Source organism: Dermochelys coriacea, chromosome 1 (assembly GCF_009764565.3).
Source record: "Dermochelys coriacea isolate rDerCor1 chromosome 1, rDerCor1.pri.v4, whole genome shotgun sequence".
Taxonomy (NCBI): Eukaryota; Metazoa; Chordata; order Testudines; family Dermochelyidae; genus Dermochelys; species Dermochelys coriacea.
The window spans coordinates 81,297,551-81,323,719 of record NC_050068.2 but is presented as its reverse complement, the minus strand read 5'-3'; the positions used below and the strand labels follow the sequence as shown (position 1 = coordinate 81,323,719).

Sequence of the window (26,169 nt, the reverse complement as noted above, 5' to 3'; positions counted from 1 at the left end):
ATCCATTTGGGAGTTGTAATAGTTAAAATGCATTTTGCATGTCTGAGCTATTGTATTTGGCTGTGTGAAAACATGACTCCATCAGCTTTATACACTCATTTCACATTTGGTATATTTTACTCACAAGTATAAAATTTCTACCTTTTAAAAGCAAATTAAGGAAGCCAGACGTTTCTGAGATAAATTCCATAGTACCAGAATCACACTGCATAGAATCATAGAATATCAGGGTTGGAAGGGACCTCAGGAGGTCATCTAGTCCAACCCCCTGCTCAAAGCAGGACCAATCCCCAACTAAATCATCCCAGCCAGGGATTTGTCAAGTCTGATCTTAAAAACTTCAAAGGAAGGAGATTCCACCACCTCCCTAGGTAACACATTCCAGTGCTTTACCACCCTCCTAGTGAAAAAGTTTTTCCTAATATCCAACCTAATCCTCCCCCACTGCAACTTGAGACCATTACTCCTCGTTCTGTCATCTGCTACCACTGAGAACAATCCAGATCCATCCTCTTTGGAACCCCCTTTCAGGTAGTTGAAAGCAGCTATCAAATCCCCCCTCATTCTTCTTTTCCACAAACTAAACAATCCCAGTTCCCTCAGTCTCTCCTCATAAGTCGTGTTCCAGTCCCTTAATCATTTTTGTTGCCCTCTGCTGGACGCTTTCCAATTTTTTCCACATCCTTCTTGTAGTGTGGGGCCCAAAACTGGACACAGTACTCCAGGTGAGGCCTCACCAATGTCGAATAGAGGGTAACAATCACGTCCCTCGATCTGCTGGCAATGCCCCTGCTTATACAGCCCAAAATGCCATTGACCTTCTTGGCAACAAGGGCACACTGTTGACTCATATCCAGCTTCTCATCCACTGTAACCCCAGCTCCTTTTCTGCAGAACTGCTACCTAGCCATTTGGTCCCTAGTCTGTAGAGGTGCATGGGATTCTTCCGTCCTAAGTGCAGGACTCTGCACTTGTCCTTGTTGAACCTCATCAGATTTCTTTTGGCCCAATCCTCTAATTTGTCTAGGTCCATCTGTATCCTATCCCTACCCTCCAGCGTATCTACCTCTCCTCCCAGTTTAGTGTCATCTGCAAACTTGCTGAGGGTGCAATCCACACCATCCTCCAGATCATACACATAGGACTCTGACTCTTATAATAGTGTACTTGCAGACCTTGCTTTGACTCAAGAGATTTTATATTTTCCAAAAGTAATTTTAAGGCAATAAGAAATGTGTACGTCTTCTAAGCAACATTTGGCTAAAAGAGATTCCTTTTTTTATTGTTCTTGGAGATTTGCATATTCTTGCAAAAAATTCAAAGAGTTCTAAAGGCTGAATAGTAAAATCTTCAGTAGCTAAGTGTTGTAATAAAAAGTTATGCCATGGAGAGGGGGGAAAAAAACAGATACAAACACAATGTTTACATTGCACACTAAAGAACAGCATGATATTGCTGAAATAGATTCTTTATTTCTGAAACATCCAAAACAGCAGTATACACAGTTATAATCAAATATTAAATCATATGCCATTATAAGAAAGCATTGATTAGTGCAATTGGATTTTGTAAAAGATCTATCAAAAAGATGTATTTGCATTAAAACTCATTCATTTCCCATAAGCAACCATTATTAAAACATTACAATTTTATTTTTTGTAATAAAGTATTGAAAAACTAACTGTAGTTTAGTGACCATTGCACCTTTTAGTGAAATGTGGTTTATGCTGCCATTATAAATACAAAACACTATGATAATAAATTAACATTTGAACAAATAACAAAATTATGTTGACCCAGTTGTATGGCAGTTTCCAGTGAATGCTACTCTTTTGTGCTTTGGAACATAAAAATTACTGCTTTCATATTGCCCATGGTTTGTTTTTGAAGGATATGTTCCTAGTGCTAAAAAATAATACATTACCACAGAAATATTATTTATGGCACACACAAAAATTTAATCTTCTCTCTGTGGTTTAAGCAAGTGTGAACGAAATTAAGTGAAAAAAATAAAATTCTTGGAAACACTAAAAAAAAAATTCCAAGCATATAACATAGGCCTCAAATTTGCAACAAAATGCATAATATCTTTACAGAGTACACTGAATAAATTATCCTACTATATGGCAAAGCTGCTTGAAATAGTGGCATTTCTTAGCTCTCTCGAAGGAAGTATGTCCGATATTTTTCACATATATAAAAATTTCTTAAGTTCTAAATGACAGTACCGCAACTGTTAGTTTGATAACACTGCAGTTTTCCAGGCAAATGACTAAGTGCAAATGAACAATGTTCTTTTTTTTCTTTTTTCTTTTTTTTAAATGACAGGGTATAACGGATATTCTTACATATTAAAACTCAATGAAAATAGTTTTGTGGAACCTTCCCTTCCTGTAACATAGTTACCCAGCCAGCTGGGTAATAGAAACCACATTATTTCCTTTCCGTTGTTCAGGGGCATCCGACATCAATAGCAGCCGTCTCTCCAATTTCCATCTCGTAGAGTACTAAGAGAAGAAAGAGGCTTTGGAGGCTGAAGAAAACTGTTTTAAAAAATAAGACATTTCAGGTAAGAGAACAATAAGACATGCATCAGTCACATATGTAATGAAGCTGGTCTTTTAGGTGTTCCCATATACACATGCATGTACACTCTTCCATGGCATATTTACAGCTCTACGCTAATATATTATAAATTATATATATATATAAATATATAATAAATTATAAATAATTAAGGACCTGGGGTGAAATCCTGACCATACTGAAGTCAATGAGAGTTTTGCTATTGACTTCAATGGGACCAGGATTTCAATCCTAAACTGTAGGATGTGGTTCTGATCTGATGCAGGAACAATGTGGCCTGGCACAAAATGTAAAACTGCCAATCCTTCTTTTCCTTCTTACCCCCACCAACTCTTCTCTTCACTCCAATGTTTTGCCCTGCTCATCCCATTCTTCTCCATACAAAGAAAAAAACCTCATTTCTTGTTTTTCCCCTCTCCCCACTGTTCTGCCCCCAGCCTACAAAAACTATTTCCTCCTCACATAACAGCAATAATAGAAGTTCTGCAAAGGAGGCCCTCGGTGAGACCTGTGAAATCTCACCTCTTTCAATAGGTTCACACAGATGGCACAGGCGAGGGATTTAATAACAATTCTGTTGACGATGCACAAGATCAAACAGAACCTCTCTCCCTCTCCCTTAACTGTTTTGGCTCTGCAGGACTAATGGGATTAAAAAGCAGTGCAAATACATTTCTGTCACTAAAAACAGTAGCTATATCCCAATACAAATAGGCTGCAGAAAAGAATTCCATCTTAAAAGGGGGGAGAGGACATTCCCGCACATAAACTGTTGCACCCAACATGCATTTGAAAAAAATAAATCAGTGCATTCTAAAAATAGCACCTTGTTTTTTTTCCTGCCAATGGCAGCATTAGTATTGTCCAGGAGAGAGAAAGCCTTCCTGAAATTGGCCTATTCCATGTTTTAAAAACAAACTGGGAAACATTAGCACCATAATATAACAGCCAGTTTAATTTTTATTATAAATTCCTTAGCAATTAATTATCCCCCAAACCTCTAAACACTACTGAGGAAGCTGTTTCAAATGAGATTTAAAGAAAACCTGCCTCGGACAATTAGTTTGACACAGTATCCAACTCTGTTCCATCTGCTTCTTTAACAATTTCAGGAGGGCTACATACATTTTACAGCCACCATATTTTTATTACATCATTTTGCTTAAATAAAATGGGGGGTCGGAGTCAGGCTGGAAATGCTAGTGGATATGGTCATATGAAATCTGCGAAGAGAGCCACCAGCAGCCATCAACAGGCACTGGTGGAGCCATAGCCAGCTCCAGTTCCCCGCTACTGCTTCTTGTAAAGCCAGGTTTCATCCTCTCAGGTCCTAGCTCTGTCCCTTCCCTGCTCCCCCTCTAGCCACAACTACTGCTGATTCTGCTTGCTCCTCTCCCATCAGGAATCCTGGGCTGGAGGAGGGGGGCAGCCTGCTGCAAGGAAGATGGAACCAGTAAGTAAACAGCAGCCACCAGTGCTGATTCTTGCATTTCTCTGCCATCAGTGGCTCTAGTGGTTAAAAGTAGATTGAAACAGCAGCAAGAGCTCTCCCTATACCATTACTAGGAGGTGGAACTGGACTTCCATCAGTTTCCTTTTCTTTCATAACCCGGTTGGCTCCCCTCACACACTCTTCTCCTTCTCAGTGTCCAACCCCCTAGGATTCCATGCTCCCTCCTTGTTCCCATGCTAGAGCCTTCGGGCACCAGACAGAAGATTCGTCACTGACACACAAGCAATGTCACCCATGACTCTTCCTGGCAGCTTAAGCATTTCCAGCACCATAATTTCCAGTCCATGTTGCAACAAGGCAGGGGATGGAATTTAGAGTGAATTATGTGAACTATTCTTTTTTAATTAACCATTGGGGTTAGGTAGAAGAGAGAAATAATTTGGTGGGACTCAACCTTTAACTACTGACATGTACAGTTTAGCAACACCACATTACTTAACCTATCAGCACTATTAGAAAGGATGCAGAACTATTAAATGGCACTTTGTGTAATGAAACTAATCACATAATCAGAATTCTCTCAAAGAAAAAATTACTGCCATAATTAACAGCCTACTAGCAGTTCTCAAAACATTTTCATTTTTTGTAAGCAGAAAAGAACTGCTTTCATTTTCTCAAAACTGCTGCATGTATTGATCTCGCTTATAACATCTGTACCCCAGGGCCTAAAAGGTATATTGAGTGTTTGCACCGTAAACCTCTGTAACTGTGTAATTCACCAAATAGGAAAGAAGCATTAATTAATGTAAAGCGTAGGTCCTGCACACAAGAAGGCCCACTGAAACCAAACGAGCCATTGTAAAATATCAAAGGACAAAAACTTTGTTGATTGGCTCCCCCCCCACACCTGCCCATGAAGACCACAGGGCACTTTTCCCATCCATTTCAATTCAGGGCAAAGGGCATAACAACTTGTGACTAGAAGGAACTATATCACTATGCTACTTGGAATTTGGAGAGGGCAATATTTCTTAGCATAAGTAAGGGATCCCAAAGCTGCTTGGATTGGGTTAGCTCTAGAGACATAGAAAGCTTGCATATTGCAGCAGTTTCTATTATTTTTGGAATCTAAGATTAACTCATTTGCATATGTTTACATGCTTTAACCTTGTAAATAAATCATTTCTTTTTCTTAGTTAATAAATCTTTAGTTAGTTTATTATCAGATTGGCTAAAGCGTTGTCTTTGGTGTGAGGTCTAAGGTGCAATTGGTCCTTTGGGACTGAGAATAACCTGAATATTATTGTGATTTTTTGGTGTAAGGGACCATCTATTACGAAGACAAGTTTGTCTGGGTGGCAAGTTAGATCAGAGCACCCAAGAAGACTGTGACTCCATGGATAGGCTGCTATAGTGCTTGAAATATTCACACTTGTTACTTGCTTGGTGAAATCTAAAGTATAGAACTCTCAACTAATTTGGGGTTTGTGCCCTCCTTCTTGACAGTCTGGCCTGAGGTAGGCACTCATGCACGTGAGCTACTCCAGACAGCTTGACATGTGGCTTCTCTTACTTTTCTCTATAATAAGTTGTTTGAATATCAAGAGATATTTATCAAGAGACATGGAAGGAAAGTATGACTAACTATTCTAGAAAGGAGACAGAGACCTTGGGACGGGTTGTACTTGCCCCAGACCGGGGACAAAAGGGTTAACACAGCACCTCTTGATGGCAGAAGCCACACCTCCTCATCCCTAATGGGCACGCTCCAACTCCTGCTGCAGTATAAAAGGGAGCAGCCTAGCTCAGTTTGTGCTGACCACTGAGGAGGAAGGATGCACCTTGCTAGCTCCAGTTGAGGAGCAGCCAGGATCCAGGACTGTGAGAGCAGGAGATACCAAGGTCCGGACAAGTGCTTAGGCATCTGCAAAGCCCCAGGGAGATAGCAGTTGCTAACTGACAAGCTCAGAGACTCTGAAGACATCCCAACTTCAACTGTAGAAGTCATGGTAGGAATTAGCCCAGAGCGGGCTAATGTCCCTGCAGCAGGTGGTGTGTTATGTGCAGATTCCCTGCTGACTTAGTGGTGAACCCATTTGCCATTACCAGGGCCCTGGGCTGGGACCCAGTGGACCTTGGTCCCCCTACCCCAGTCACCCCCTTTGGGGAGCAGCCCACCAGACCTCCTCCTATTGACTCTGGCCATGAGGCTGCACTTCCCTGCAGCCAAGAGGTAGTCCTAGTGACTCCAGCCACTGGGCCACACAACACTGAGGGCAGCCATATTGATTTAACCATGGGGCTATGATGCCCTTGCCCAACCCCCCCAGGGTGATAGGGTATACTTGCCCTGTGACAGACCTCTACAATAAACAGAAGAGCAAGAGTTCCATTGGGGAACAAAAAACAAAACAAAAAAAAAGTTATATTGGAAATCAAAGGGTACACACTTCATGAAAGAGGAAACGGGCAGTTGTTTTTTGAAGTCCCCTTTGTACCAACACACTGGGCCAAACTGTTTTAATTTACACTGGTGTAAAACCAGAGTAACTCCACTGAAGCAAAACTGTGAATCAAAAGTTTTTCTGGATCTAGCCAATATCTAGTTTGAGATTCAGGCCTGGATCAGTTAGGTAGCCAAAGCTCAACCCAGACAAGACCAAGGTGATAATACAGTGAGTTGGAGGAAGCAGCTGAAAGTATTTTTGAGGGAATCCATCCCCCATCAGTCATAAGAGTTTGTAAGTGATGGTTATTTTAGACCCCCCAGCTGCTGTTATAGATCATCACATCACAGTCTTTATCACCTCAAGCTTGCTCTACATGGGCTATACCTTTAAACCATTTGGAAACTAAAGTTAGCACAGACTGTAGCAGCTCACTTGCTAAACAGGACATTTCTCTGGGAATAGATGACATTAGGGCTCTGAATCTGCACTAGTTGATTATTGGTCTCCAGATGGAATTTAAAAGGTATTGGTCATGACCTACACAGTCCTACATGGTGTGGGAGCTGCCTACCTGACATTTCCTTTCTCACTGGGCTATTCTGCCACAGCTGTAGTCAAAGATGCAATTTTTTTTTTTTTTTTTAAAAAGGAGGAGGCTCTCAGCAAGCCATTCTCTGCATGGACTCTGGGACATTTGAATTTGCTACACCATTTATCCAAAATAACGAACTGGATTACCTTTGGGGCACATTGCACAAACTAGTATTTGTCAGGGTTTGTGAGGAAGGTTGAGATTGTTCTTGGGGAGGGGAGGTAAAATGGGAGTAGTTTTAATTTACTGTTGGCTCACTGAATTACATTGTTACCTGTATGTGATTATTTAACATTGCTGGGTGGTTATCATTAATTGTTAAGGTTCACTGGGGTTTATGAATGGGCAGTTCTCATTTCTTAGAGAGAAAGACATGTATAGAGAGGACAGAATTCAGCCCAGCATCAGTAGCCTGTAAAAGTGTTTCTGTTTAAAAGCCTTAATTCAGACTCTTTTAAAAAAGAAAGAAGAGTTCTCAAACAACGCTATCTATATGTAAAGGAGGTGCATTTAACTCTTTTCATTAATAAGAACATTCTCTTACCTTCGAACTGGCTGTGCAATTTTACTCCTGGGTATACTACTCCCACTTAGGGCCAACGATGGTCTTGGAAGAGCACTACGTCCTACAGTGCCAGGATTTGCAGTCTTGTTTGGCATAGGGATTCCACTGTTAGAATATAATTGTAAGGTGCTGGATAAGGGAATACTATTACTGCCTTGTACAGTTGGGCTTACATACGCTGTAGCTTTGAGAGGCTGTCTGACAGACACAGGAAAATGTCCCACACTATGAACTCTGTGCTGAAGTTGTCCTGGAGATGGAACTGTAAAAGGATGGTAACAAAGGAAGTATACAACATCAGTGCACAACACATAGTACCAGGTATCAGCACTTATTTCTAAACAAGTCTGAACAGTGCTGAATGCACTTCTCATTAGAGGAGGTGACCTTTTGTTTCAATCAAACCAGCTGTAAAACAGGTTAAATATTTAGATCCAGTACAAATACAGACTGCATCTGTTAGTCCAGTTTAAGTAAAAATTTTAAATCACTACCAAACAAAGATCAGACAAAAATCCCAACCCTACTTCTCACTCCTCTTTTGCTCTGCAATGATTTAATATTTATTCTAGGCAACTATAAGCCAAATTCCTCTAATGTAATTATAGCTTTAACATGACAGACTTGTTGAAATTGTAATTTATTCTTTTTCCCAGATCACAAGTCAGTCATTATAAACCACGATACTTTTTCCGTAGTAAGACAATTATTTTGGCATTACAAAAAAAAAAAATCATACGGGTCTATGCTTTATGTATAAAAACAGCCAAAAGCTCTAAAGTCTCCTGAGTATAACAATCCATTCCACATACAATGTTACACAAACTATCATTTCATATTAGTGCTGGAACATCCAAAAGCTTTATAGAGAGATTCTCTACACTACTCTGCCCTCTGGTGTGCATTAACTGCATGCATTTTATGATCCACATCCGATCAAGTGAGCTGTAGCTCACGAAAGCTTATGCTCAAATAAATTTGTTAATCTAAGGTGCCACAAGTACTCCTTTTTCTTTTTAAGATAGAAACTAAACACCCAAAGGGCCTCATGTATTTAAAACATCTAAGGCAGTAGTTCTCAACTGGGGATATGCATACCCTTGGGGGTCCGAAGAGGTCTTCTAGGGGGTACATCAACTCATCTAGATATTTGCCTAGTTTTACAACAGGCTACATAAACACTCGAAGTCAGTCCAAACTATAATTATATTCAATGACTTGTTTATGCTGCTCTATATTATACACTGAAATGTAAGTATAATATTTATATTCCAATTGATTTATTTTATAATTATAAGGTAAAAATAAGAAAAAGCAATTTGTCAGTAACAGTGCTATGACACTTTTTTGTATTTTTATGTCATTTTGCAAACAAGAAGTTTAAGTGGGGTGAAACTTGGCGTATGCAAGACGCATCAGATTCCTGAATGGAGTACAGTAGTCTGGAAAGATTGAGAGCCACTGATCTAAGGTATGTCTATACTTCATATGGGTACAGACCTCCCAGCCTGGGTCAACAAACTCATGCTAACAGGGCTCCTTCTAGGGCACCAAAAATTTTCTAACAGACAACCTACCCTAAATTCTCAATTACTGAGGGACAATCTTCACTCATTGGTATATCTGCTTTCCACAACCAACTCTCTGTAACTTTTCATAAGAGATGTACCTGAATACTTGCATGCTAATATCTAAACTGTATTGTTAAATTTGGGTTGTTGCTGATTATGTATTATATGCATCTTATTACTTTTAAAACAAACTTTGTTTGTGGATAATCTAAGCACTATACCATATGTACATGCACTCTTTTCTTAACCTGTGTACTATAATTTAACATTAGCTTTAATAAAATCTTTGAATCTGCAGCTCACCCTCTGAAGCCTGAGGGTGTAACATCAAAGCACTACCCACACAGCATTGGGTAAAATATTTCACAATTGCATAAGGCAGTGAGTTTCAGTACAACAATGAGCAGTAAAAGATGTATACTTACTACAAGATTGTATTCTTGAAATCCCATTACCAGCTCCATGTAAACTGGAATCAAAGCTTTGACTGTTCCTCACAGAGACTGGTGAGCTAGCATTGTTATTAATGGTAGGAGTACTTGGCATCCGAGCTAGGTTAGGCATGCTTCTTCTGAGTTTATCTGAAGCAAAAGCAAACCATTTACATAGTCATGTCAAGATTTTCATCACAAACATCTGACTTCTGCAGATCATTAAAATTAGCAAAATTATTTCAATAATAAGTGTCTCCATGAGAGAAAATAAAAATTAAATATTTGTTTACTGCTTGAACCCTTCTGAGTAATATATTAACATAGCAAGCCATTCACATATCATGCCAAATCAGCTTAGAGAGATTCACAGATAAAGAATTTTAGGATTTACAGTCGAGCCCAGGTCACAGTCACAGTGAATTGAGTTTCTTTGTCATAGTTCAGTCTCCACTGATCACTTCACTTAAACACAGATCCAATTTAGCTCAAGCATGAGCACTACTAATCCTTGAAGCTGCTAACTGGAGACAAACAGTGACAATGGAGTTCTGTCTAACTACTTTATTAATAGTCACTAACAGTAACTAATATTATTGCCTTTATAACTACAGTACATAGACCTATAACAGGTGCTATAGTATCAACTATTCATTTACCAATTATAACTTCAAAAACAGGGCCCTGGGTGGAGTCACATCAAACCCTGTGCTTTCAAAGGCTCAATTTGTTTAATGTATCTCTTGGCCCCACTGCTATCTATTGCCCCCTTGCTGTCCTTTCCCACCTTGAAAGGATAAGATGAGGACACCACTGAAACATTTCCCCACCAAAATAGGCTACTCAAGTTATCAAAGTTGTTCTGAAGTCTCCACACATCTTACTTCACACAGAAAAGCAATGTCTGTCTAGGCAATAGCTTAACGTTAACTATCACTATGAATTAAGTAATCTTACTGAAGTATAATGCTATCATTTAGAAATCAAAACTTAAATAAGAGGCTGGATTTAATTTAATCACAGGTTTCAGAGTAGCAGCCGTGTTAGTCTGTATTCGCAAAAAGAAAAGGAGTACTTGTGGCACCTTAGAGACTAACAAATTTATTAGAGCATAAGCTTTCGTGAGCTACAGCTCACTTCATCGGATGCATCCGATGAAGTGAGCTGTAGCTCACGAAAGCTTATGCTCTAATAAATTTGTTAGTCTCTAAGGTGCCACAAGTACTCCTTTTCTTTTTAATTTAATGCAATTGAAGGTGCTGTTTGAGAGCCCTGAAGACCACTATTTAGCCATATTAAAGGTATAGTAAAGTTTTTCCACAATCCCTTGCCAGTGGATCTCAGTCCTGATTTAGAAGAACTACCTTACAGGGTATGAAGTGAGCTGTAGCTCACAAAAACTTATGCTCAAATAAATTTGTTAGTCTCTAAGGTGCTACAAGTACTCCTTTCCTTTTTGTGAATACAGACTAACATGGCTGCTGCTCTGAAATTTACAGGGTATGTTTTCATTGCAGAGTTAATCCAGTTGATCACCTATCTAGATGCTGGCTACCACAGTTTGCTACACGTCGGTGGCTAACCAGACTGGCATTGGCAAGGTAACTGTCGGTGCTATGGTGATGTTTTCAAGGCAATTATTGCTCTGATTCATCCACGGCTGGTGAAGACAGTTAACAGTCCCAAAATAAGAGCAGGGCTTGAGCATATGGGCTTCCCAAACCATTCTAGGACCATCTATGGCACACGTGCCCATAGTCCATCCCCTACCCCCAAATGGTGCACATGAATATGTAAACCAGAAATGGTACTACTTGCTCATTATGCAGGCCTGGTCAACCACAGAGGGAGGTCCATGGACACCAACATGGAATGTATCAACATGATGCCAGGAATCTGGCATTTTCAAACTAACTTTTATTCCTGCATATTAAAATGAATACCACCATGGATCAATCTGTGCCCGGTAATATGGATATCAATGTGGATCAGTCTGTGCCCACTGTTATTCTGGGAGACCCAGCTTATCCTCTGCTGTCCAGGCTTGTTAAGCCCTACCCAGATGTGAGAGCACTTGGCAGAGGAAGGTTTAACTTGCAGACTGAGAGACTGCAGGATAGTGGTGGAATTAGCTGCATTTAGCTGACTGAAGGCAAGATGGTGCTGCCTACAAAATCATTGAGGCCAGTGGGTATTATACTATTCATGTTACTGGGCCATGCTATTCACTGCACAATATATGTGAGGATACAGTGAGGCAGGTTTGATATCTGCATGGGTTCGCAGGCACAATACAGGCAGCCAGAAAGGGCACCTCTGGTAAGGGGGCTGGGTCCATGAGAACAATGGAAATAAGATATGCCTTGTATGCCCAGAGCTTGGGTTTGGAGGGCGAAAATGAGGAAAGGAGAAATGTGAGCACAAAATCAGTGTGCTGTATCAATTTACTCATGAGATCATCAATTTTATGTACTACTGCTCTGAGACTTCATAATTGTTTCTGCAAGTACTCTCATACTGAGGGACTGTACAGCAAAACAGTTTATTCAAAGTCAACAATACAGCTGCCATAAACCAAAGAAAGTGAAAACAAACCCAAAGTGCAATGAATATAAAAATAAAGCTAAGTAGTGCAATGTTCCATGTAACTGAATTGCATATAGTCAGTGTACTTGTTCTTTGTCGCCAGTGGATATGCAAGGATGGAGTGCTTTGGGTACATCTGCCCATGTGCACTTCCATTCATGGACTGCAATAATTGGCTCATTCCCCACCCAGAATTGTCCAGTGGTTGTACCATACAATAGTGAGGAGGGAGGCCATTACAGCAGGCTGGACTGGGACCAGGGCAAGGTCTAAGCAGGTACGTTCTGGTGTCTGCAGGCCATCACACCCAGCAGCCAGTCAAACAGTTTCCTCTGCGGCTAGTGGTCCTGCTCCCTTATCGCCCTATCACGTTCAATGAAATTCAATGCCATCTTTTGCTCCATCTCCAGTATGGCCTATGCTGCAGCCAGGTTCTGCTGACCTCACTCCAGCATTTCCCTTTAGACTTGCAAGAGCTGGTCGATCCTGCTGCATCACCTTCAGCAGGTCATCCCTGGTCTGTTTGCTTATCCCCCAGAGGTTCTGACCATCCGTGACCTCCTAGGCACGGTCTTGGTGAGTTGCCAGACTGTGGGTTCTGATCTTCAGTCTTCCAGTACCCACTCTTGAAGGACTTTATTTTCTCCCTACCCTGAGGTCCTGAATGGTCCCTACTTTTCCAGCTTCTTGGAGATGGCCTCATAGAACTGTATGTTTCAGGTACAGCTCACCAAATTATGGCTCTTCCTGATCTCATAGCACAAGCCCACCACAACCTTGTCAGCCTCTGGCCAGATGGCAGTACACTGGGAGGATGATTTCCTGAATGCCATCCCTTGTTCAAGTGCTGTGGGAGTGCAGTAGAAAATTTGTGAGCACAGAAGGTGGTATATAACTGTTTCAATGTCAAAGGGGATATACAAGCTGGTATCTGACTTCCAGTGCAGAAGAAGGGAGTAGGTACATGGCACAATACTACAACCCTGGGATAACTGTTGGAAGGCATTGGAGAACTGGCAATGCCCAAGCTGATTATCCTGAATCCACATGGCAAAGAAGGCAGCTTACCAGACTGACTGTAAGCAGCACTCAGACTATAGCCCCAGACAGGCCAGCTAGCCTGGGCTGACAGAGCAGTACCAAACTCAAGTCAGAGGTATTTTGTATGGATGGGAACTGTGTTAGGAACAACACCCAAGTAAGAGCCTGGGTTAACTCTACAGGGAAGACATAACTTAAGTTTTTACACTCACTCAATCCATCAGTATTTATCTCAAATATAGATTTACTAATGCTGTGCAAAGATGAGTTGAAAATTAGTTCCTTTTATTTATCTGCCAAGACCTGTGTTCAGATTTCCTCACTGTCCTATGTACAGTTATGACATCCTTAATATCTCAGGGTATGGTTTATGGGTCTGTGGTATCATCAACTGATACAAGAGAGAGACAAAAAGTACAAGATTCTCAACTCACATCCTAACAGGTAGAAATAATTTTCAGTTCACCTTTAAGATGCATTTGTCATTTTTTTAATGTCTACACTTGCATTCTGTTTAATTTTTTTTTAAAATACCTCATTTTATTTAAAAGTATGATTTCATATCACCCTTGAATTATAAGCTGAAAACTGCCTCCACTGTTAGTTAAAGCAGAATAGTTGCACACACAAAAGAATCTTCCATTACCCCTTGTGATGGTTCTCGGGGTGTCCATGACTATGAGTCACACCAGTACACCCTGGCCTCCAGCAAGAGAGAGATTTCTTTGTGCTTAACTGGGTGTCAGCTTCCTGACACCTCCAGTCTGTCAGCTGCCCAAACAATCTCCTCTGGGCTATGCCAGCCCTTACTTTGCCTTGCAAGTTAACAATAGGTGTACTCCAGGCCCCAAGTACCTTCAAAGTATTCCCCTGTAGGGTCCAGACCCTTCTCCACTCACAGAAATAACAGCTCTGCTGTCCCCAAGGGAACAGTGCATACACCAGCTTGTATGATTCAACTCAGGATCAGCTCCTTGTTAACACCACAGCAATAAGTTTGATGATAAAGATCATGATTTGAGAGACGAAGAGTAAGGATAATAGAAACAGCAGGTTACCTGAGCATTCTAGAGACTAAACTTAACAGGCTAACCTGCAATCTCAATAAATTCATTTTACCCCAAATGCTCTTTGCAGTGTTTTCAAGAAGGTAGCCACAGGGCCCGAGTACTTCCTAGGTGCAGGATAACAGGGTGCTTTCCTTATTCCCTTGTTATAGTCCAATAAGCCTTTGAAGTGCACCCCCAGACAAGGCTCTTTTCCCCCAGCTCTTCTTCTCTTCTTGTTAAATTTCATAATCCTTCATCTGCATTTGACTCAGACTGGAGATTGTAAAGGAGACAATACCCAATTTGCATTTCAACAGACAGACGGATGAATATCTCTGGTCTGGCAAGAAACCAGTTTTTCACCTCTGCTGGTAACTAACACCTTGATTCAAACTATAAGAACATGCTTCCGGTATATTTTTAAATATATACACATACACTTTTTTTTTTTTTTTTTTTTTTTTTACACAGTATCTATACATGCATTTCACAATGATCCTGGCTTTCATTTAAGATCTTACATGGTACTCTGATGGACCAGCATGTCCATACTAGGATCAAAATATTCTTGTAACCCTCTTTACCAGTTGGCACTGACAGGTTCTTATGGGCACACCCTTCCATGCCCTCTCCCCATGAGCCACCATTCTTAACAGCATTTTAGAGGCAACTGGGATACATTTCCTTTTCTTCTCTTTCATAGAATCTAGAATAATTTTATGCTTTCCCTACTCTCTTTATACTGAACTGATGTCTGGAGGGAGACCAAATTTACGCAATACGATGTTGAGTGTATACAGCCAGGAGTCATAATTCAAAGAAAAATGAATAATTTCTAATAACTCAAGGCAGCTGCCATGCCCTCACCAAATTTTTAAAGAGAACATTAAAGCTGCTCCTGATTTATTTTTTCCAAAAGGAAAATACAGCTTTTAAAAGGAACCTAGAATATGTATGGCATGCTTATGAAGGTCGCAACTAAGTGAGGTTTAGAAGCATCTAAAAAAACAAGGGGAAAATAGGTATTAAAATAATGCGCTAGCTCCTATTGGATGAAGGATGCACTTTATTACTATTTTCTCTTATCTTTCTATAACAAATTATTTCCTGGGTTGGAAATTTTTTTTCAAAGGGAAATTTAATTTATTTATTTAAATATCCAGGTATTATGGTGATTATCATCTTAAAACTTCTTCTAAAATAAATTAATGCATTTCAGATGTTTGATTGTAACTTTATCTAAAGCTTTGATCTAGAACAGGGATTGGCAACCTTTGGCACACGGCCCACCAGGGTAAGCCCCCGGCGGGCCGGGCCAGTTTACCTGCTACGTCCGCAGGTTTAGCAGATTGCAGCTCCCACTGGCCGCGGTTCACCGCTCCAGGCCAATGGGGGCTGCAGGAAGCAACAGCCAGCACATCCCTTGGCCCACACTGCTTCCCACAGCCCCCACTGGCCTGGAGCAGCAAACCGCAGCCAGTGGGAGCTGCAATTGGCCGAACCTGCGGATGCAGCAGGTAAACAAACCGGCCTGGCCCACCAGGGGGTTTACTCTGGGGGGCCGTGTGCCAGAGGTTGCGGATCCCTGGTCTAGAAACTGGACCAGAATCTCAGATCAATCTCCTGCACTTCTTGGGTTCTGTCTCCCTAGAGACACCATGGAAATAAATCTTTTTCGCAGTACTAACATGCTGTCGTTTCCAGTTTCAGAAGAAAACAAGATGTAATGAAGGGCACGAAAATTAAAATACTCCAAAAAGAATACACCAGCCCAACACACACAAACACACACACACACACACACACACACACACACACACACAGGAGAGAATCAGACCACCTTTGTGTCACAACAAAGTGATTTCTGCATATTGGACAATGTGAAATGGACACCAGTTTATTCCTTTAAAAGCATGATGATTCAAGTCCTTATTACAGTACATAAGATCAACCAAATTTACAACACTTGTCATTAATGAGTAACTCTTGAAGTTGTTAATCATAAACTTATTCACAAACAGTTTTCATTGCTCAGTTTAAAAAGGCTTCATGAAATGTAGATTTAGAGCAGGTACTCAGAATAAATGGCTGTTCACTTGCAAATCAAGGAGATTACACACAAATTCTGTCTACTCCCTGCCTACATGTGAAAACCTTTGTTACATTATATTCATTCATGTCTCATTTCTTATTATACCCACTGCTTCTTGAACCTTTCATTCATGTGAAAATATTTGGAAAATATTTTCCTTATTAACTTTAGATGGTGCTCTTTCATATGTCAGAATGATTCAAATCTGCCAGGCACACAGTAGATATCTGCTTAGCAGCAATGCCTGCAGTAATTAAAATAGACACTGAGAAGTATTCCTTTACTCCTCCATGTCTCCCAATTCCTAGGTCTTTAAATGATATATTAGCAAATCAAAATGTACTAATTATAAAGAAGAAGGGGTAGTTCCACTGAAAAACAAAAATGTCTCAAGAAAGCTACATTAAACTCAACTGATTTGAAAGAAACTAGTTTAGTTTCATGATAAAACATTCCCAGGTAGAAATTTGTGTCACAAATGGAAGCATTTCCCCCCAAAAACTATATGGGTTTGCTCTGAAAGTTTGTTCCAGAAGTCACAACAGATCCTCTAGCTCCCCAGCTGTCTGAACCTACTCCATAGGATCATATATACCAAGGCCACACTTGAGGATGGGTTCTCACATTAAGCAGAATTCTAATTCAATTTTCCAGAAGTACAATCCTTCCATAAAGTAGAAGATTTGTGTTTGCACACAGAGCATCCTCATGTTTGTGCAAGCAAAGAGGGCAGGAGGCAGGGAAGGTGGAGGTTCCTGTGTTTCTTTTTGTGCTGTTGGCAAAAATTCCAACACTAATTCATTGATTTTTGCAAAAGTAAAGATCTAAAGTTAGACCAGGTATTTCAGACTGGATACTAAAATCCAATCTTCAGGTAGGGTAGCATCATCTCTGCTTGTCACCACCATCAATCACGCTGAAGATCCAGCCAACTCCTGGTGAAACACTGGATTGGAGGCTAAATGCCATCAGTCACCCCACAGTTCTCTTGCTGAATGTCAAGGGGAGGGAAGGCAACTTCACTGACCTGCCGCAATCCTTCCTTTGCCATGTCCAACTTAAACGTAAAGTGCTTTTGGCAGAGACCGGTCATGTATTATTTGTCAGTAAAGTAATGTGTGTACCTGTGGCACTCTATAAATAACTGTTTTGGATACAATGTCTGTTTTCTTACCCAAGGGAGGGAAATAATCTGGGATGTTACAAATAAGATCCTGACTAGAAACTGGACACTGATTATCTTGAAGCAGGGTGAAGGGGACACAACAGCACCATGATAATGATGGAGAGAAAGGGGAGAATGAACAACAGGGAGTTTCAAAACTTAATACCGCAGTAGCACCAGAAAAGTCTCTTTCAGAGATTCTGGAGGACATCAGCCTTAGGCATGGTACAAAAACAGTGATGGCTGCTGGCAATTTGGGAGTAATGAATAGCACTTACCTACCCATTTTATCAGTGCTCCCCGGCATGCCTGAAACTCAGAGTGAAGAGCAGAGGGCTGAACAGAGGGGTCTTATGAAAACACTACGCAATTCTGAATGACAGCAATAATAGTGTTCCTCATTTTAGGCAGAGTCAGGAGGTAAGGAAAGTGAGTAATAGAACTAGAGGAAGAAATCAAATCAAGGGGGAACATAAAAATCTCTCCCAGACTCTTCCCTTGTGCCTATAGTCCAACATTTTAAAACTGTTTTAGACAACAACCACTTTCACAACCTGTTCAGGAATTAGACTCTACATCAAGTTATTTAACAATAATCTACCTGAAATGATTCAAAGTCACAGTGATTTTAAAAGATTTAAATTTCTGTCCAGAGATCAAATATCATATCACAATAATTCACTGACAGATATCACTGCTGCAATTCGGACACATTTCACTGGTTTATTTAATCTGACCTTTAAAAAAAGTATTGACAATTGTGTAAAGTACAGAGGGACAAAGAAAAAAACACTAGTCAGAAAAGCATGTAACCTACCTCCATTAATCCTGTTTGGTTGCTGCTCTGGAGTTTGGGCTTGAGGAGAGTAATACTGCTGCTGATAATTATTTGGAGGGAAATATTGTGAAGTGGGGCTTCTCCTGCACTCCCGAATACTGGAAAAAGTTTGAGAGTGTGGAATTCCTCTTTGGAATGGTGAACAACGAGTAAGTCGGGGCTGTGGAGGTGGCAGGTGATCAAACTCTTCTTCATCCTCAAGACTATAGCGATCATATTCCTGATCACTGCATGTTCCTTTCTTTCCTGAATGTAGAGATATACTTGAGCTGTGTCTTGATACAGATGCTGAAGTAGAAGCATAATCTTGTCTGAGACCTGTAAATTTTAAGAAAATGATATTTGTTTTTTTTAACTGAACTATACTTAGTACCAGAGCCTCAGCTAGTGTAAACTGGCACCGCTTCATTCCAGTTAATGGGGCTACCACTTTCCACCAGCTGAAGAGCTGGTCCTTAATGTTTTAAATGGTTATCATTGAGCTGTTAAGATAGTTAACATTGTTAACAAGCAGAACAATAATATTTCCTAAATCTGTAACCAAATGAGTACTCTGGAGGAGTGGTTCTTGAACTTTTCCATACCATGACTCATGTCAGGAAGCTCTACACATTATGGGTAGGACAAAGTGGTTGTGAGCCCTTGACACTTTTTTGCAAGTGTCAGGTTGAGAACCCCAGCTGTGGAGAACATATCATAACACAATTTTGGAAGTCAAGAAATTCTGAGAATGGCTGGATGTAAATGTTCCTTAGATTATTAGGAACTGAAAAGTACTTTTTCCTAGATTTATGAAGAGCTCTCAGATTTGACATCTGACTTTGATATCCCAACAACTTGAGTGTGTGTTTTTGTGCATGCACATAACATCTCCCGTCTCCAAAGGATTAAAGGAACAGCCATCAATATAAAAATAATCTTTGTCTGAAAATTTTATACCTACTATTGTTACAAATAACACTTAAGATAATTATAATTGAAGTAGAGGGAAAATATATTCTCCCCTTTTCCAGTATGTTTACCTATGGCCTGATTTTGGAGGTGTGAATGCGTTCTCCTATTTTCACCACTCTGATTATTCTTGCCTGTTTAAGCTCATTGCTCTAGCCAGATTTAATTGAGTGTTGTCATCTGCATTACATGAGTGTTCTCATTTAGCCATTCTTTACTCCCATCTGGTTTTCATCACACCTCTTCCCTATATTACGGTCTCCTTTTTTTTCCTCTCATTACCTTTTACTGTTTCTATCTCCCTTTCTCTCATCTACCCAGCTTGACTGACACAAAAAAGGGGGTGTTGCAAGGCTATGTTTAATTCTCTCTCAATGATTTTGATGTAAAATTTATGATTTGTGACTAAAAATATACATATTTTCCAAACTGCTAGTAATTCAACCCGTGGCCTAAAACTACCATGCTGTTTTCTGGGGCTTATGCATAAATCACCAGTGCAGTCAACCCAAAACTTCAGCTCTGAATACCTCAAACATTAGGGTCAGGGGAGAATCTATTTCAGAAGCTCACAAGGTAACCAAAAATCCGTGAAGTGTATTTTCCCCCTTTCCACAGATTTTGTGCATGAGAGGGATGATTTAGTCCTCCCTCAACTCCCCTCATCATAAAAACCCCAACACTGAGCTGCATTAAACAGAAAGAGAAGGTATAACACCTACATTCAAGTTTCTTCCAATGAGACAGAGGTGCCAGCCTCCATTCAACACATACAGATCCAATTTGAAGTTCTAAAAGATTCATTTCCAGTATCCAAGCACAATAACAAATTCAAACCATTTCCTCACTGGTGAAAAACACTTCTCCTCCTGCCATTCAATAAGACATTTTTATTAAATTTACACTTTGATGTTTTTTAAGTACATCAGAAGCAGGAAGCCTGCTAAACAACCAGTGGGGCCCCTGGAGGATTGAGATACAAAAGGAGCACTTAAAGATGACAAAGTCATTGTGGAGAAACTAAATGAATTATTTGCTTCAGTCTTCATGGCTGAGGATGTTAGGGAGCTTCCCAAATCTGAGCCATCCTTTACAGATGACAAATCTGAGAAATTGTCACAGATTGAAGTGTCACTAGAGGAGGTTTTGGAATTAATTGAGAAACTTAACAGTAACAAGTCACCAGGACCAGATGGCATTCACCCAAGAGTTCTGAAAGAACTCAAATGTGAAATTGCGGAACTATGGTTTGAAACCCGTCCTTTAAATCAGCTACTGTACCCAATGACTGGAAGATAGCTAATGTAACGCCAATATTTAAGAAAGACTCTAGAGGTGATCCCGGCAATTACAGACCGGTAAGTCTAACTTCAGTACCGGGCAAATTAGTTGAAACAATAGTAAAGAATAAAATTGTCAGACACATAGAAGAACATAAATTGTTGGGCAAAAGTCAACATGGTTTCTGTAAAGGGAAATCATGTCTTACTAATCTATTTGAGTTCTTTGAAGGAGTCAGCAAACATGTGGACAAGGGGGATCCAGTGGACATAGTGTACTTAGATTTCCAGAAAGCCTTTGACAAGGTCCCTCAGCAAAGGCTCTTATGTAAATTAAGTTGTCATGGGATAAGAGGGAAGATCCTTTCATGGACTGAGAACTGGTTAAAAGACAGGGGACAAAGGGTAGGAATAAATGGTAAATTTTCAGAATGGAGAGGGGTAACTACTGGTGTTCCCCAAGAGTAAGTCCTAGAACCAATCCTGTCCAACTTATTCGTAAATGATCTGGAGAAAGGGATAAACAGTGAAATGGCAAAGTTTGCAGATGATACTAAACTGCTCAAGATAGTTAAGAACAAAGCAGACTTTGAAGAACTTCAAAAAGATTTCACAAAACTCAGTGATAGGGCAACAAAATGGCAAATGAAATTTAATGTGGATAAATGTAAAGTAATGCACATTGGAAAAAATAACCCCAACTATACATAGAATATGATGGGGCTAATTTAGCTACAACTAATCTGGAGAAAGATCTTGGAGTCATCATGGATAATTCTCTGAAGATGTCCACGCAATGTGCAGTGGCAGTCAAAACAGCGAACAGGATGTTAGGAATCATTAAAAAAGGGATAGAGAATAAGATGAAGAATATCTTATTGCCCTTATATAAATCCATGGTACACCCACATCTTGAATACTGCGTACAGATGTGCTCTCATCTCAAAAAAGATATACTGGCATTAGAAAACGTTCAGAGAAGGACAACTAAAATGATTAGGGGTTTGGAACAGGTCCCATGTCAGGAGAGATTAAAGAGACTATGTCTTTTCAGCTTGGAAAAGAGGAGACTAAAGGGAGATATGATAGAGCAGTGGTTCCCAAACTTGTTCTGCCGCTTGTGCAGGGAAAGCCCCTGGTGGGCCAGCCGGTTTGTTTACCTGCCGCATCCGCAGGTTCAGCCAATCGCGGCTCCAGGCCAATGGGAGCTGCTGGAAGTGGCGCGGGCCGAGGGACATACTGGCCGCCACTTCCAGCAGCTCCCACTGGCCTGGAGAAGTGAACAGCAGCTGCTGGGAGCCACGATCGGCCGAAACTGCGGACGTGGCAGTAAACAAACTAGCCAGCCCGCCAGGGCCTTTCCCTGCACAAGCAGCAGAACAAGTTTGGAACCACTGTAATAGAGGTATATAAAATCATGAGTGGTGTGGAGAAAGTGAATAAGGAAAAGTTATTTATTTGTTCCCATAATATAAGAACTAGGGGCCACCAAATGAAATTAATGGACAGCAGCTTTAAAACAAATAAAAGGAAGTTCTTCTTCACACAGCGCAAAGTCAACCTGTGGAGCTCCTTGCCTGAGTAGGTTGTGAAGGCTAGGTCTATAACAGGGTTTAGAAGAGAACTAGATACATTCATGGAGGTTAAGTCCATTAATGGCTATTAGCCAGGATGTTAAGGAATGGTGTCTGTAGCCTCTGTTTGTCAGAGGGTGGAGATGGATGGCAGGAAAGAGATCACTTGATCATTACCTGTTAGGTTCACTCCCTCTGGGGCACCTGGCATTGGCCACTGTCAGTAGACAGGATACTGGGCTGGATGGACCTTTGGTCTGACCTAGTATGGCCATTCTTATGTTCTTAGACCAAGCATGAAAAGTTTCAACGCAAATGATAAGTTCTCTTGAGAAAGTTATGTAACTGAAATTTTAAAAAAATAATTTAAGAAAAAAAGCCACATACTCTCTTCCTGCAGTCGAGCCATGATCTGAACATCAGTGAGGTCCTGTAGTTTATATCCCATGGAGATGGAATCATCCTCCATTTCGGAGGTGCTCAGTTCACTGTCTATTGATGACTGGGGGCTGAGAGGAGAACTTCTGGAAATGTAACCTATGCAATAAAATAGATTCTTTAGTCAGTAAATATGTACATTAGCTATGTCACAAAGGGTCTGCATTCCAAATATTTTTGTACAGATTGAAACCTTTTGCAAATTTACTACAAAAAACTTTTTACTAACATTTTGCTAGTTAATTTAGTGCTCTTGAAAAGGTGAAGATACAATCCTGGAGTGCAAATCCCCGTTTGTTCCCAAATTAGGTACAGCAAAGACAACAAACAATTAACCCAGCACAGTTTGATTGACAGGGCTAGCTTTCATCCCCAAACATTTTGAACGTTTGAGCTCTTCTTATTGAAAGTGTAGTTCTACCCTGAAACATAACCGTGTAAATACATCACCAATTTCAACAGATTGACTCCTTGTATGGATTCCAAGTCATATTCATGTACTTAAATTTTATTGTTTTTTAAATTATTTATAATTAGAGTAGCACCAAAAGACAATAAGAACTGAGAACCCATAGTGCACTGTACAAACACATAGGACAACACTCCCTTCCACAAACACTGCACAACGGGAGAGGAAGCTGGATTCTATTTCTTCTGGATTCTGTGGGGTGGCTGGAGTATACTCAATGCTTCTATGTGCAGTCTGGCTGGAGTTTGTGAGGGGGTCCTATTAATCTCTTTGTAGTCACAGCTTACACATCATAATGAACTTTGTGGGGAAAATCTAGTGTATTTGCCACTGTGTAACAACAATAGTCAACCTTCACCACTGTGTTCTCAGCCTCAAACTAGCTTCTCTTGTTCCAGCTTCCCAAAATTAGAATTTGAACTTACACATTTTCTTGACTAACTTCCTCAGAGGAAACTATTACATGGACTATGAAGGTCAGAGGAGGAAAAAAAAAAAAACAGGCCAGAGGGGAGCCTACTACAGCTGAAGCAGCAAAGGAGGTGCCTGAATCATTTCTCTCTGCTTGAACGGGTGCTTTAGCCACCCACAGGACATCTGCCTACAACTGCACAGCAACAGGATGGGCTACTGTCTATCCCTGTGTAACCAAAGGTGTCAGTTATCTTTCTAGGACCCACTCATGGTTCTCCAGCGCCCAGTCATGAAGAGCAAGAGTACGAGGTCACTCTCTGGAATGCATCGTGTTTCCATTCAGTGTAAAGAACTACTGCTCCCCATCCCCAGTCCCCTTGTGACAATGACTAAGTTTGGCTCTCTGCACTAGCTGGATCCTGATTTAGGGAAGAGGAGCCAGCGCAGATCAACATACCCCTCTGGTGCTAATCCCCTTGGACTGCAGCTATCACCACCTACCAGAAACATGTGAAATTTCTCATTCCAAGGGGATTATCTCCTCCACCCCCACTGCAGTTTTGCAGAGGAAGTACTCCTGATCCCTGCACCGTAAAAGGAACAACACTATCATTTTGCCACTTGCTCCTTGGAAATGCAATTATGTCCTTCCCAAGCTCCTCTTCCCCAGCCACCCACAATTATCCATGCCCCTTTCAAGGGGGCGACAAGCAGGGACAAATTTTTTGGTCAGGTAAATCTTCGCTAGTTATAGTGAAACTCTGCTTATGATGTGGAAAGCTACCTCATTGTATAACACAGAGGATGAACTCCACTACATGATCATTTTATAATTAAATTAAGCGTTAGGCCTAAAATTCTTGAAATCTCACCAGTAAGCTAATAGTTTATACATCCTTTAGCAGGTACAATGTATTGCAGTTAAAGTACAGCAAGATTAGATTTAGTAAAGCAATTTTGTAAGCATCATACATCACTAAAAAGTTAAGGATTACCTGGTCTTTCAGGTGTTAGTATTGCTTTATTGGAGGTTTTAGAGAAGCTGGGAGTATTAAAGCCATTGCTATATGGAGTGAGTCTTGCAACAGGACTATAGGGAAAGGCCAAGGAAACAGGTGTAGAGAAGAGGCTCCGCCATCGGCTAGCTGTTACAAATGTAGAAAAGAACAATTTTAGGTTATAAATAAAATATTGTTTTAGGGAGAGAAAATTGTCAAACCATAATCTGTTCACTCTCTTTTCTTGGTTTAGGGTACGAGGAAAAAATTGTCTGAAGCTCAGTAGCAAAACAGAGAATTAGCAAAAGCCTTCAACATCTAATAATGGCATTGTGGCTTCTGAAGAGTTTTTTAACAAATGTACCACAAATTAAAATTTTCTAATTTTTTAGTAGATATTTAGCCTACTGTATATCAACACACTAACAGCATGAGAAAATCAAATCCACTGCAATTAATAAAGCAACTGAAATTTACTGTGGAGTTTCTGCAAGAGATTGCTTCTGATAATTGTCATGCAACTAAGCTATTAGCTATGAGAGTTCAGATACAGAATACTAAACCACACTTACCCATCAAGTGTTAAAAACAACTGTAATCCCTTTCCAAGCTTTTAAGCTTCTTGTCATACATTTTTCTTCCGTTTTCTGTATTAAATTCCTGGTTACATAAGCATGACCTTTTTTTTCTTTTTTTTTGAGGATCAAGCAAATTATAAAACAGGCCACCTATTTTTCGACAGATTTCTTAACAAAGATGGCAAGGTACTGTATCTGGTCTGCTCAGCAACAAAAGAGGGAGCCCACAATAAGCAAAGGCAAAAAAGGCTTATTCAGTACACTTTAAAAAAAAAAAAAAAAAACGTAATTAGGAAAATTGAATTAAATTGGTTTGGGGGCAGGGCTGTTTTTTGTGGTATGTATGTAACACAAAAATAAAAACTATCTATATAACCTTAAGAAAGTAAATCCTGCAACCACTTATGTTATATTATAGACACAAAAAGTGTATTTTTTTTAAAGAAAAATATGTAAATTGCAATCAAACATTTAGAACCGAGAAGAGCAGAAGGGTGGCACAAACTGAAAAATACTAACTTTTTTTGTACTTTTGACTTAAAAAAAAAATACTAGAGTTTGCTTTGTTCCGAGAAACATTATAGTGTTTACGGCAAAAACAAATCAGGGAGCTAGGTCCTGCTCCAGCAAAGCACTTAACCATGTGGTTAACTTTGAGGTCATCAGGACTGCTTAATGCTTAAAACTAAGTGCTTTGCTAGGCTGAGTCTTCACGCACTAGTCTACACCTTTGGAGACCGGCTTTCGACACTGGCTTAAGTTGCAAGTAAAAAGTGAATGTTCTAAAGTGAAGTTTTTGCAAGCATCATGTAATATACCTATCATAAATGTTAGCTGACATCACAAATATGCTGTAGAGTTTGGGATGATAGATGTAACCAAATTGGACCTGCAGGTCCAGGACTTTAAATTAACTAATTTACTTATTACTCATGTTTATTACACTAATGCCTAAGGGCCAACTAAGAATGGGGTCCTATTGTACTAGACACTGTACAGACAGACTAGTAGAGATAGTCCCCGCCCAAAGAGCTATCAATCTATTTTA

At 40.2% G+C, this 26,169-nt stretch overlaps 1 protein-coding gene across 3 annotated transcripts in view; it reads right to left on the bottom strand.

Moving 5' to 3' along the window:
- Positions 1 to 1,432: 1,432 nt before the first annotated feature.
- Positions 1,433 to 26,169, bottom strand: part of SLAIN1 (SLAIN motif family member 1) — a 73,699-nt gene continuing 48,962 nt past the window's right edge. For 2 of the 3 annotated variants that reach the window (XM_038387955.2, XM_038387959.2), the window contains 6 exons: positions 24,541 to 24,690; positions 22,612 to 22,761; positions 18,399 to 18,737; positions 9,643 to 9,798; positions 7,626 to 7,908; positions 1,433 to 2,543 (listed from right to left, as the gene is read on the bottom strand). In XM_038387955.2, coding sequence (XP_038243883.1) covers positions 2,468 to 2,543; positions 7,626 to 7,908; positions 9,643 to 9,798; positions 18,399 to 18,737; positions 22,612 to 22,761; positions 24,541 to 24,690 — 1,154 coding nt within the window. In that variant the 3' untranslated portion in view covers positions 1,433 to 2,467. The remainder of the gene's footprint in view (positions 2,544 to 7,625; positions 7,909 to 9,642; positions 9,799 to 18,398; positions 18,738 to 22,611; positions 22,762 to 24,540; positions 24,691 to 26,169) is intronic. The other variant, XM_038387956.2, reaches the window with a different exon arrangement.